Genomic DNA, 12,768 nt, shown 5'->3' with positions numbered 1-12,768 from the left:
TCAGGAGATTCTAGAGTTCTCTCGATATTTGTTATTACATAAATAATAATAAAAAAAAAACTCTAAATATTAACCATTGGGAAATCTTTAAACAATTAGATTTTACCAATCTAATGCTTAAGGTCCGTCCATTTGGATAGTAAAAGTGTTTCATCTCATCTCATCGTTATAATTTTTTTTAAATTTTCATACAAAATATAATAAACAATTCAACTTTTTCAAATCTCAAAACAATAATAATATTAAAAAATATTTTATTTAACTTTTATCTCAACTCATCTCATCTCAACTCACTATCAAAACGACACCTAAGTTAAAGTTAACACTTCACATATATTTATTTTAATATATTTAATATATAACTTTGTACAATATATAGAAAATATAATTCAAATTTCAAAACGGTGCCCCATAACTGTATGGCTGTAATCAAGCCAAGCTGAGCCAGTCTTTAGCTTGCTGAGTTCGGCTCGACTCAAAAAAGCTCGAGATTTTTTTTTATTTGTTCAAGTTCGACTTGATAAGCTAAACTTTCAACTCGAGCTCGTCTCATAAACGAGTTCGAGCTCAAGAGTTCGAATTGTTTATTTATTTATTTATTGAATAAAATTTAATAATTAATAAATTAAAAAAATAAAAAAATAAAAGATTTAATACTGAATTTGTACAACTAATAAGTAGAACTTTTATTGAATTATAAAATTTTAAAAAATTTATAAATAATTAATATCTAACTAGTTGATATTTATCCAAAATAACAATATATTATATGCCTACATATATTATTAATATACACACTTAATATGATAACATATATCTATTTCATATATAGTTCCCACATATTAATATATGAAATTATTAAATTTTATCGACTAATTATTATATAAATTATAAAATATACATATGAAGTATATTCACTATATTAACATAAATAATTAGATTATATATTATATATTTAGTTAAAAAAGTGGTATGATTATATTATTAGCTAATACATATATATATATATGTATATATACATAGGTGTATGTGTATATATTATGAATATATGAATGAGTTTTAATCGAGTCGAGCTAACGAGTCGACTTGAGCATAAACGAGCAGGCCTTAACGAGTTTTAACTGAGTTGAGTCGAGTTGAATTTTGTCGGATATGTGTCATTTACAAATCGAGCAGGTATCTGCTTTCACGAATGAGTTTTCTTTTTCACGAGTCGAGTTCGATTCGAATTTAACTGAGTGAATACCGAGTGGGCTATCAAACATACTGGTTCATTTACAGCCCTACCCACAAGAGAAACCAAGTTTTTAAGGAATCAACATGATAGAATACCTAGGAATTCCAAATGTCTTGATCAAAATGTCTTGGTCTCTCAAAACTAGTATTTGTTGCAATTTTCAAACTAATGCACATTTAAGAAACTAGGATAATTGAGTACTTAAAAATATGGGCAATGAGATCCAAGTAGCTGGGAGGGTATGGGTGGGGGGTGCCACACCTATGTTAGCCATGGAAGAAGAAAAGGTTGTCAGGGAGACAAAATTAATGAGATGGGGACACTGCAAAGAGATTCAAATTCAAGAGTACATTAAATTGGGCAGTTTTGTTAGATACAATGTCTAAATGCATTTGTCCTCACTTCCCCCCAACCCAAACCCACCAAAATATAAACAGATCATACGTATGGTGCACCTAACTTCATTACACCCCCCAAGCTAAGCTTGCTAACTTGTGATAGGTTTCAATGTGACTTTGTCCAGTTTTTATCACTGCCCTCAGTTCCTCGTGTGCATGGGCTCATGAGTTCAAAATAAGTGATAAAATGTTTTGGCTGGCATCTGAAATTTGGTGGAATTGGAGGAAACACTGAGACTTGTCCACCTCATAGCTTTGCCACTTTTCCAGTTTTCTATTAAGAATAAATATAGATAGAAGTCACTGTTGGGAGCAATCATTTTGTACACATGATGTAGCATTTAGACCACACATTTTTCAAGTCTAAAATAAAAAAGTAAAGAATTAAAAACAGCTATGTAGTAAGTGTAAAGTATGCACTGCTATAATGATTTATCTCTAACATTACTCTTCACGGCATAAGAGCAATTTGCCCAAACTGATCTGTCTTTGGAGGTGAGAGATGAAAAGGACAGGCATTTTTTAAACAGTCTATGATCCACAACAATAGCAAAATAGGGCAACTGAGCTTTCCAAAAGTGTCCACGATGCTATCCAAGCCCAGTCCATCAACCTAGACCACCATAAATGACTCTCTTACTTGAAATAAAAAACAAAAGTTTATTTCAATCATTTCGCTGGTCAACATAATGTGAAATGAACAAAATACCTACATTTTCCACTAAATGGATATCTACATTCAAGCACCAACCGTATAGGCCAAGGTATAGGAATACCGAATAAGAGTATGTTTAGATGTTAAGTTAGCTGAGTTGGATTGAGTTGAATTTTTTATAAATGATAATGAGTTAAGTAATATAGAAAATTATGTATAACTCATCTAAACTGAATTTAAGGTATGTTTGAATATTATGATGAGTTTAATATTTTTTATGAAAAATTTAAAAAAATTATGAATCCCACAAATAAAAATGTTTTAAGTTAAAAAATGTTGTAAATCACACATATAAGAAAGTTTTGAATTGGGATGAGTTTAATAATTTGAAAATTAATTATTTGAATATTAGACTCAGTTTAAAGTTAGACTGAACTTAATTGAATTTGGAAACCAAACGTAGCCTAAGCATCCAGGCCTATATATATGTGCTCAGACCAGTTCCATTGGTGAGCCCGGGCCTTGAAATTAATTTATCCCAAATATCTTTTAAACCCCCTACTATTATTTGAGTAATTTATTCAAGACAACTTCCATCTCTTAACATAAAACAGTTACACTAAGTTGATGCGCAGAAAGTTTTAAATTCCTCTCCAATTAATTATAAAGGAAACCAACTCAAAAACACAACTTAACCAGTGAAGAAAGGCCAGTCTTTTTGTTCTGATAATAATGCAGATTTTCACATCCCAGATGCTCCAACCCTATCACGAGGTATGAGGCGTAGCTCCGAACCATGTTTCAGGAAGACATTACCTGCAAAGCACAACAAATTTGTTCTCGTGAGAAACCATGGTCTATATTGCAAACGACATATGCAAATAATGGTGCGCACCAGCAGTCATATGATATGGTGCGTTTCAACTTGAGCTTTTTCTTGCTAAAGAAAAAGCAAAAGAAGCATCAATTGTAAATGACCAATCCAAACTAAAGAAACATCAATTGTAAATGACCAATCCATATCTAAGTGTTCAATTCATCCTCATAACCATGTTATAACATTTACCATGTAATGAAAATGAAAGGGCACCTTGGTCATTTCATGAAGAACAAGCGTGGGGTATGTGATAGCTTTTCGTCCAACCAACTCCAACTTAACATCTCAAACTAACAACGGGTGTACATTGCACCATTTTAACATTTTCTCGGTACCATGTGATGAAATTGAAAGTTTAGAGGGCGCGTTACGAAAGGAAGTGGTAGTTCAAGGTGGAAGGTTGATTTTTATGGAATATATAAAACAGATGTCAAATAATACAAAGCTAGGCAGACTCAGAGCATACAACCTTAGATAGGAAACCATTCGCAAGAGTAACACTTCATAGAGATTCTACAAGATGCAAATTGGACAAGGTACTAAACAAACTTTGTCAAATGTTCCAACTCTAGAATCAATGCTTCGTGGATTGTAGGTGAATAAAAGGGGACAGTTGGATGAGGTATCTGATCGAGCAAAAGTAGTTGTGGAAGAGGAAGTGGCTTTTGTTTGTGAGACAAAAGCCGAGCATACTCATCTCTCGATATAGTAATATTAGTTCTGAATCTGGTGGCTGGTAGGAACTAGAAGAATGTCTACAACAGAGATGCATTATCCTGATAGGCCCTATTGGCTAACCCAGAATGGTTTTCCATGCAAACCCCAACAATTATCCACAAACTGATTACCATGACCGCAGTGAGTGCATTTACAAGGTTCACAGCCTCGAGGTCGAGTCAGACCACTCCGAGTGCCACGGTCCCCACATGTACCTCACCACCACCACGGCCTTCACGGGAAGTTAAACTCCCATGAGAGGTAACGAAGGGTGACCTTTCACCATAGTCTTCAGAACTCAATTGAGAATTATTCCAAGACAATGTGGCACTCTGATGTCTGAAGAACAGATCAGAATGCAATGGAAGCTTCAAACTATCCAAAATCTGAGCACAAATAGGCTCATATTCTGACATTAAGCTGATAAGGAAGTAAACAACATTTAAGTCTTCACGTTGTTGCTGCATATGAGGAACATCAGAACTACTATGTTGATACGCGTTCAGCCCGTCACATATATGCATAAATTGGGAGAAGTATTCCTCTAAACTCTGAGTAGTGTGTTTTAGCCTCAAGTAATGTTTAAGCAACACAGATATGAACATTCCCAGTAATAGAATATACGTGTTCAAGATGCTCCCATACTTCTTTAGGGGATGTTTGGAAACATATTTCATCCCATCCCATCTCATCTCATTTCCTCTTCCCAAACATCATTCAAACACAAACACTTTCCAACTAATCATCACAATTTTTTCATAATAATCATTACAACTTTCCCAAATTTTCAAATAAAAAACAATTTAACTTTTTTCAAATTCCAAAACAAAAATAATATTAAAAAATAATATTCTAATAATATTTTAACTTTATAATATTTTTTATTCAACTTTTTCTCTCTCCTTTTCCAAAACCCAATAAATACTTACCTCAAACTATCTTACTACTATTCACAAAATTCTCATCTCATCTCATTCCCCAAGCATCCCTATAGTCGTGTTAAAGTGAATTAGATTAGAACTGATACTAGGTTCAATGTTAGTCTACAAGAAGAATAACATTTGGGCATCTTCCTGTTCCCAATGACCATTATCAGTTTCTTCAGGCTTCTCCAGTTTTTTTTTTTTTTTTTTTAAAGAGGCTTCTCTTCAGTTAAGAGGCTATGAAGTCCCTCACCCTTCAAAAACACTTCAACACATTTGGCCCAAAATACATAATTCTTACCATTCAATTCCACAGGGGTCATAGACGAAAGGTGCATCAAAGCCAGATGCAACTGGCAATATTTCATATTTGGAACCCGTGAGATCCAAAATAACACTCAAACCAACCCAACCAATAACAATCAATACACATCGAATGCGGATGAAAATAAAAGACATTAGATTGACTCAAAACCAAACAGGATGACAAATGTGAAAAATCAGATTTATTTATTTATTTATTTTGATAGGTAATAAAAAATCAGATTAAATGCACAAAATTGGCTTGAACCAAACCTGAACCTGGCTGTACCAACCTAAACCAAGCTGAAGTAGTGGTTGCGAGACTTGAATCAGGACGAGATGATGGATCAAACCTACTTCAACCAGTTCAGACTATATCGGCTGAATTGACTTGTTGAACGTGCAAGATAGGGTGGGCTTGAATGGCCAGAGTTAATCAGGTTAGACTAGTTTGGGTTGGCTTGACCCGAGTCGAACAAGTTCAATCTATTAGTCTCATTTGATTTGGATCCAGCGGATCATAGAAGAGCAATCCGAGAGGAAGGAGAGGAACAAAGAGGAGGGAAAAAGGAAATCAATGCTGTAAAGAACCTAGCAACCCAGCTCTGATACCATGGAGATTTTAGTTTCAAACAAAGGGTTTTAAAGAGAAGACAAATTGGAGAAGGAATAAATGGCTGTGTATAGTCTCTGTTCTACATTCCTAATGTTGCAAGATATAAAATACACTTTAACCTTTTTTTTTTTATATAAGTAAGAATTTAAACACTTTAAAAATATAATGGCTAGAAAACGTATAAAGGGGTGCTTCGTGTTACATTACGAAAGCAATCATTAGATCCTTAATTGCTATAATTGGGGGTTTCCACATTAAATCTTTTTTCATTATTACACCCTATCCATAACCCATTAAAAAGCCCAACTTGCTTCTATAAAGATTCATATTTAACGGATCAGACTAATAAACAACAATGGCCATCAACCTACTGCAACTGTCCTACATTATTCAGCCTTGGGACTGCTCTACATCAAAACTTAAAAGATTGAGCATGACACGGATTGAGTTGATAATTCTAATGATGCATGCTCCAAACTCAATCAGCTAAAAAAGAAGTACTGGTATGAAACTAGACAACTTCTATGAATACATCAATCACTTTCCATCTAAAATTACATATATCAACAAATGAAAAATAGAAATTCTCAGCTGGGAACCATAAAAATGTCGTCTCATATAACTTTGCTTAAGACTTCAATAGACATAGATGAACAACTCAAGAACAGAAATTGAAAGGAAGAACCAAAACTAAGCAATAGAACATGGCAATACCTGCACTTTGCTGAGGATTAATTCCAACACCATCTGCATGAATGAAGCAAACATGCAAAGAACAGAAAGTGAGAAATAATGAAAGACACAGGATGAACAGGCAAATATATCTAAGACTGTCTCTAAGGCTGCTAATATCTTGTTAATTGAGGCTTCAAAAGTTGAAAAGAGTAGATTTATAGTTGCTGAAGAAGTAACGAGCAAGATTAATAACCAGGCATTAATATGCTAAAAGTGAACATAACTTGAAAAGGAGCCACTTATAATTATTTAATGTTTTTCATCTTAAAAGATGCATGATCTCATACATGCATTAAGATAATGTTTTTCATCTAATCAATACCAAATCATTATTCAAACACAAAAATCAATACAACTTTTACAAACTTCAAAACAAAATTAATATTAAAAAAATGTATTCAAACAATTTTTTAATTTTATAATGTTTTTATCAATTTTTTCTCTCCTTTCCCAAAACCCAATGAAACATCTTCACTCAAACGATTTCACTACTATTCACAAAATTCTAAGATACTCCAAGTGTCCAAACATGATCTAATTATTTAATGTAGTGAGATTCACATATTATACATATATATATATATATATATATATTCTCTCTAAATTATCTTCATAGATTGTGGCTTAGCTTAAACTGAACCATAACCATACATGATGTTTTGTGGAACTATTTAAATTTTCTAGAACCACCAAAGCCAAAAAGCAATAAGAAACCAAATAGATGCAACTATGCAGGATTTACAAATCCGAGCAATCCCTACTTTGCTATTCCTAGTGTTACTGTCTATGCAAAATGAATCCCCCATCCTTACAAATTCAACCACTCTTCAGAATTGCAAAATAGACATTGGAGGTATCAAAGATTGGCTAGGATTGGTGTGCCGCTTTTCTTCCTTGGATTGCTACAAATAGAATCAGAGCTAACCCAACCAGAAGTACTTGAGCCTTGCCACCTATATGGACTTAAGTTGACAAGGGAGTCAGGGATTTAGGGGGGCCGATTGTAATATCTTAGATTGTGTGATTGGTGTATAGGAAAGTTTTGAATGGGATCCCGCATTATTTGGGAGGGAGAAGTTCAAGCCCTTTATAATGATTGTAGGGGGCTCCAATTGTAACCTTGACTGGTCCTTTGGAGTATGGGCTTAGATGTGTCTTGAGCCTTCCATGGATCTTCACAGTGTTAGGAAACAATCATAGTAACTAGCATCAAATATTTAGGCATTCACATCCAATTAATCACTACCTTAAGAAATTCAGTCCCGGGATTCCTTAGAAAAGAACTTCGGCAAAACATGTGAAATGATAACAATCCGCAAAAGTTTGCAAGTTGAGACATCCAACTTTAACACCATATAATGACATTGTTCCCAGGAATAAGAGTGTAGCATCTTTTCATAGATTGTACAAGTTTACTAGGTATACAATACGAGTCTCAACTAATAAAAAAGATGTAGTTTCCTTATAAAAGATATTGACTTCGAGTTCTCTTGTTTCTTTCCCCTGGATCATTTCAAATCTCTTGCAATTAGAAGACCATCTGTGACTGGCAGCCAAAACACTCCTTGCTTAGACGAGTCTTTTTACAGAAATGGCTCGCTTTCTGTGTGTCTGCGAGGAATAATATATCTAGAGTACTCTAATCGATATCTCGAAGGTGTCCCATGTCGATTCGATTACGCTATAATTCCCTCGCGTAAATTACAATCTGATCAGTAATTGCCAAAAATATGTCGAGAACAAAATAGGAGATTAAGACGACGAACAACATGCAAGGCATGCCCTAGATAAAGAGGTAATTAAGAATAACCGTTGGTGATGATAGCGCTGGTCTGGGGAGGCACTTTGAACTCCTCTGCGGCGAATTTCAGAACAGCCGTGAAAGGGGCTGCCTCTGGTACGCTAAACCTGAGAGATTTAAGAGAAAATTACGATAACCTGTGAATAATAATCACGGACACAGGAGGAAGGAAAAAATAATACAAAGGGTTTGAATTCACGAACACTTTAAAAGGGAGCTTCGGATCAGAGGTGAGAGTCACTTTGAAGGAGACCTTTCCACCGCCACCATCACTCGCCATTTCTCCGACCTTAATCAAGGAATTCAATCAACTTCCAAATACGGACTTTCGTAATTCGTTCTTGTATGTCGCGGCGGCCACATTTGGCGTTCGGAAATTACCATACGCCCATTTATTCAACAGCCAATTTCGCGTATTTATAACGCAACAGGTTCTATATTAAATATTTAAAAATGTAATTTCAAGCTTGATTTTTAAAAGGAATTTATATTCACAGATAAATAATGTAAAGAGTTCTTAAAAAAAAAAATGTAGAGAGAAGTTGATTTAAATCAATTAAATTTATGCTTTAGAAAAATCAATAGAATTTTAAATACTAAAAATCGGAATGTGTAATAATCAAAATCTCAAAGACTGAGTTAATTAAAGTGCTGTTTGGATAATGAATTGAGATGAGATGAATTGAGATGAAAGTTGAAATTTGAATAAAATATTGTTAGAATATTATCTTTTAATATTATTATTATTTTGAAATTTGAAAAAATTAAATTGTTTATTATATTTTGTGTAAAAATTTAAAAAAATTATAATAATGTAATGAGATGATATGAGATGAAATACTTTTTACATCAAACGGGGCCAAAAATTGGATTGCAAATCCTCAATTGATGATAATTTTGAATGGATGGAGTCATACATGGACATAGGTGTCTTGATTTTTCTCCACTCAAAACAATTAATTGGATCTTTTTTGCTTCTTGGACGATGGCGATTAAAGATAATCCTTTTAATCAAATTAAATAAATTTATTTGCTTTTTATTCTCAATGCTGTATTTTCTTAAATTTATCACAATAACTTTTATTTTAAAAAAGTTGAAATAAAAAATAAATTATTGATTTGGGCTGTGGCTCTTATGGTATAAGGCCCAACACTAGATATTTTATTTAGGTTACGTTTGAATGTTAAACTGAGTTGAATTGAGTTAAGATGATAAAATATTATTAGAATATTATTTTTTAATATTATTATTATTTTGAGATTTGAAAAAGTTAAAATATTTATTATATTTTATGTGAAGATTTAAAAAAGTTATAATAATAAATTGAGATAAATTGAGATGAGTTTAGATTCCAAACCAAGTCTTAGAATTTAATTACTAGTTCACACACGAGTTTCACTTTCAATATCTTTGAATAAAGCCGTTGGATCAAAATAGTTGTGATCAGCAGGATTAATATTACAAAATAAAATAAGAAAACCATTTATGTGTGGAATGGGAGTAACCAAATGATCAGCATTAATTCGATTATTTTTAGTAGAGTAAATAACAAAAAATGAATTAATAAATTATATACATACGTACCTTATAATTTACAGAATAATATTGTACACACATGATGGACGTGGAGACTACATAGAAGCTCCAAAAAAAAAAAAAAAAACAAAAAACAGATATATAATTTATTTCAATTAACTCATAGTCCACAAATTAGTTATCAACATCGCTGCAAGGATAATCAGAGCCGACCATCTTCCATTAATCAAAGATTTTAAGTCTCTTGACGCGCTAGCGCCGCTGCAGACGAGCTTCTTGTTATGATACGTGCACACTTGTTGGCTCCTGATGACGTATACATATACACAAATTATATACAGGACATCATTAATTAATTTGTTTATGAACATGATCAAAGTCTGATGTAATTAATATATATATTTATATATATGCAAGAACATTGATTAAATGTCATATAAATAGAAGCTGCCTGCTAGAGGCTAGGGAAGGAAATTAAAGAAATGATATTTACAATTATAAAGTACGTAAATGCCTTACACTTCTTTTAAAAAAGTGAATAAATTTAAGATTTTCATAAAAAAAAATATTTTTTTAATAACGGACCTAACTATATAATCAAAATGAAATTTACATTCATATAAATTAAATCTTATCATATCAACAATGATGATGAATAGAATGTTATCCTCACCGACTTTTAAATAAATTATAGACTAACTGTTAAATTTTGTTACGCTCCCCTTTTATTCCATGATCGTATATTCAAAGCTGGATGAAATTACGTCGTTAATTAAAAACAACAAAATTAGTTGGTGATGATATTATAAACTACGTACCTGGATGAGCAGAAGCTGACGACATAGTCGGTCCCGGAGCACGTAAATATACTGGTGGGATCATCGTACGCATAACTATAAGCGGTAGGGCAAGCCTCCTTAAACTTCTTCGAATAAAATGTTGGTTGACATGTAAGTGGATTCCCATGAACTCCTCTGCAACAATACTCATCCGTGTTGAAAACATCGCATGCGCTTCGGCATGCAATTACCTTCCCGTTGGCTTTCACGGATAGCTCCGACGGGCAGTTGGTCCTCAAGTCGCCGTCGCATCCGGCAACGCTGCAGTTTCCCTTTCCATTGATGGGTGTAACACTCATTGGCAAGTTAAAGCCGTCGACGAGGCTGACATCGTAGAAGTCAATTGCTGCGAGGGTGAACTCGGCGAGTGAAGCCGGGGGATCCCCCGAGGCTCCGCACTTGAGGGAAGAACCGCAGGCACCGGTCTGGCATTTGCCGCTGCCGTTGCTGTCAAATTTACAGCCGGTTCGACCCCATATCCGGCCGGACCAACTCACCGGAGCGGTTAAAACTATGGATTGGCCTGCTTTGAGTTCAAAACCACCGCCATTAAAGTTCTCCCCTGGTGTAACTGCAGGCCAGATCGTCTCTTTGCAGTTGTTTATTATGGTGAAGACTCTTGCGGACTCAGAAAGTTTGGTTCCTGCATCCATGATATCCATGCATGCCCATCATTAATGATGTTTAAGATAAGATGTAAGGAACAACCTAAGCCATAATTGTACGTAAAGAGAAATACGTAGATAAAAGAGATCGAGAATCAAGCATGCAGAAGGCAACAAAAAGGAGAAATTAAACAGGTTTACCTGATGAAAGTATAAGTAGAATAACGCACAGAACGGGTAAGAGCACCTTAATGTCATGAAATGCCATGTCTCCTTGATTTCTTATTATGGCGGGGGGCTAATTAGAAAATTAACTAAGATACAGGAAGAGATCGTGGGGCTGCAGCACTTTATACAAACGTAGATAGGGCATGGCGGGGCGGGGGAGGAAGAATAACTTGTGGAGTGAGGTATATGCATCATGTAGTACTAGTTGCGGATTATCAAAATCATATATTTAATTAGTCTATTCTTCTGGGAAAACTTCCCATAATGGACTGTTTGATGCTTTACCTGATCCATGAATGCAAGTTTGTTCGGGTTCCATTCTTTTCCTCGCTCGAACTTTTTTGCTTTTGTAACCGGACGTACGTGGAACGACAAGGTCGATCTACCTCGTATTCCAGCAACATTTAGCAAGTCTATATTGACTTGTTTGAAAGAGAAATACTCTAATTACAATAATATGTAAGTTGATGTAATTCATCGTCAATTTATAAAATTATTTTTATAAGAAAATTCTTTTTACAAGCGAATTTGCGCACCACTATTGACATGTAAGACATATTTAATAAAACGGTACAAATTGAAGACGAAAATGATTTTTGTGAGACAAAGAACCTTATTCTTCTCTCAAAATTTTTCTTATTTTATTTTTCATTTTAATAAAAAAAATCATGTCAAGAACGGTACGAAATTTGGTACGTTAAACCGTTTATATCTAGCAAGTGTCCTTTTTAATATAATCTACTTATAAGTGTAACACTCGTATCCGCTAAAATGTTAAGAGCAATATGCTTGGCTGAAAGGCTGAACTCTTTTTGGGGTGAGACGTTAAAGGGCCGGGAGAAGCACCAAGCAGAGAAAGAATTTGGGAAGCCCTTCAGGCCGCTCGGCTGGGTGAAGTTAAGGCCCAAAACGAACGGGTAAATCCATTGAAGTTTCATGCTATTTGGTACTTGTAATTAGCTTTGTGAATATGATCCTCATTAATGAGAATCGAACATCCAGCTAGCATTGCTCCCCATCCAAACATCCCAAAAATCATTAACTGTTCATTAGGAAGTTGAGAAAACGATGTGTTTAAAAGAAGAATACCAAGTCAAAGTGGGCGGGGGATATTCGATCGGCTGCTTTCTTTTGGTCCCCCTTTGCAACTATTGCATGCGTATATGGGTTTCTTATTAGGTCCATACTTGCACATGCAAGGTGTGTTAGGACCTACCGATTTGGACAATGTAACAATTGGGTTATCAAGTATCATCAACATCAAAATCATTAATGCTCCATTGAAAAGAAAAAGGAC

General features: G+C 34.2%; 2 protein-coding genes across 2 annotated transcripts; both read right to left on the bottom strand.

Annotated features, from left to right (window-relative positions):
- Positions 1-2,874: 2,874 nt before the first annotated feature.
- LOC121256661 (ubiquitin-fold modifier 1) lies at positions 2,875-8,647 on the bottom strand. The gene is made up of 4 exons (XM_041157510.1): positions 8,466-8,647; positions 8,272-8,369; positions 6,441-6,473; positions 2,875-3,106 (listed from the first exon to the last, which is right to left on the bottom strand). Exons 1-4 carry the CDS (start codon positions 8,540-8,542, stop codon positions 3,033-3,035), a joined length of 282 nt encoding a protein of 93 aa, XP_041013444.1. The 5' UTR covers positions 8,543-8,647; the 3' UTR covers positions 2,875-3,032.
- Positions 8,648-9,889: 1,242 nt separating this feature from the next.
- Positions 9,890-11,639, bottom strand: LOC121256659 (pathogenesis-related thaumatin-like protein 3.5). Its single transcript, XM_041157509.1, has 3 exons — positions 11,445-11,639; positions 10,618-11,281; positions 9,890-10,105 (listed from the first exon to the last, which is right to left on the bottom strand). The coding sequence occupies exons 1-3, from the start codon at positions 11,509-11,511 to the stop codon at positions 9,955-9,957; spliced, it is 882 nt and encodes a 293-aa protein (XP_041013443.1). The 5' UTR covers positions 11,512-11,639; the 3' UTR covers positions 9,890-9,954.
- Between the last annotated feature and the right edge of the window lie 1,129 nt (positions 11,640-12,768).

The sequence above is a fragment of the Juglans microcarpa x Juglans regia genome, chromosome 3D (assembly GCF_004785595.1).
Source record: "Juglans microcarpa x Juglans regia isolate MS1-56 chromosome 3D, Jm3101_v1.0, whole genome shotgun sequence".
Lineage (NCBI taxonomy): Eukaryota > Viridiplantae > Streptophyta > Magnoliopsida > Fagales > Juglandaceae > Juglans > Juglans microcarpa x Juglans regia.
The sequence above is the reverse complement of the archived record's forward strand: the minus strand, read 5'-3'. Positions and strand labels throughout refer to the sequence as shown.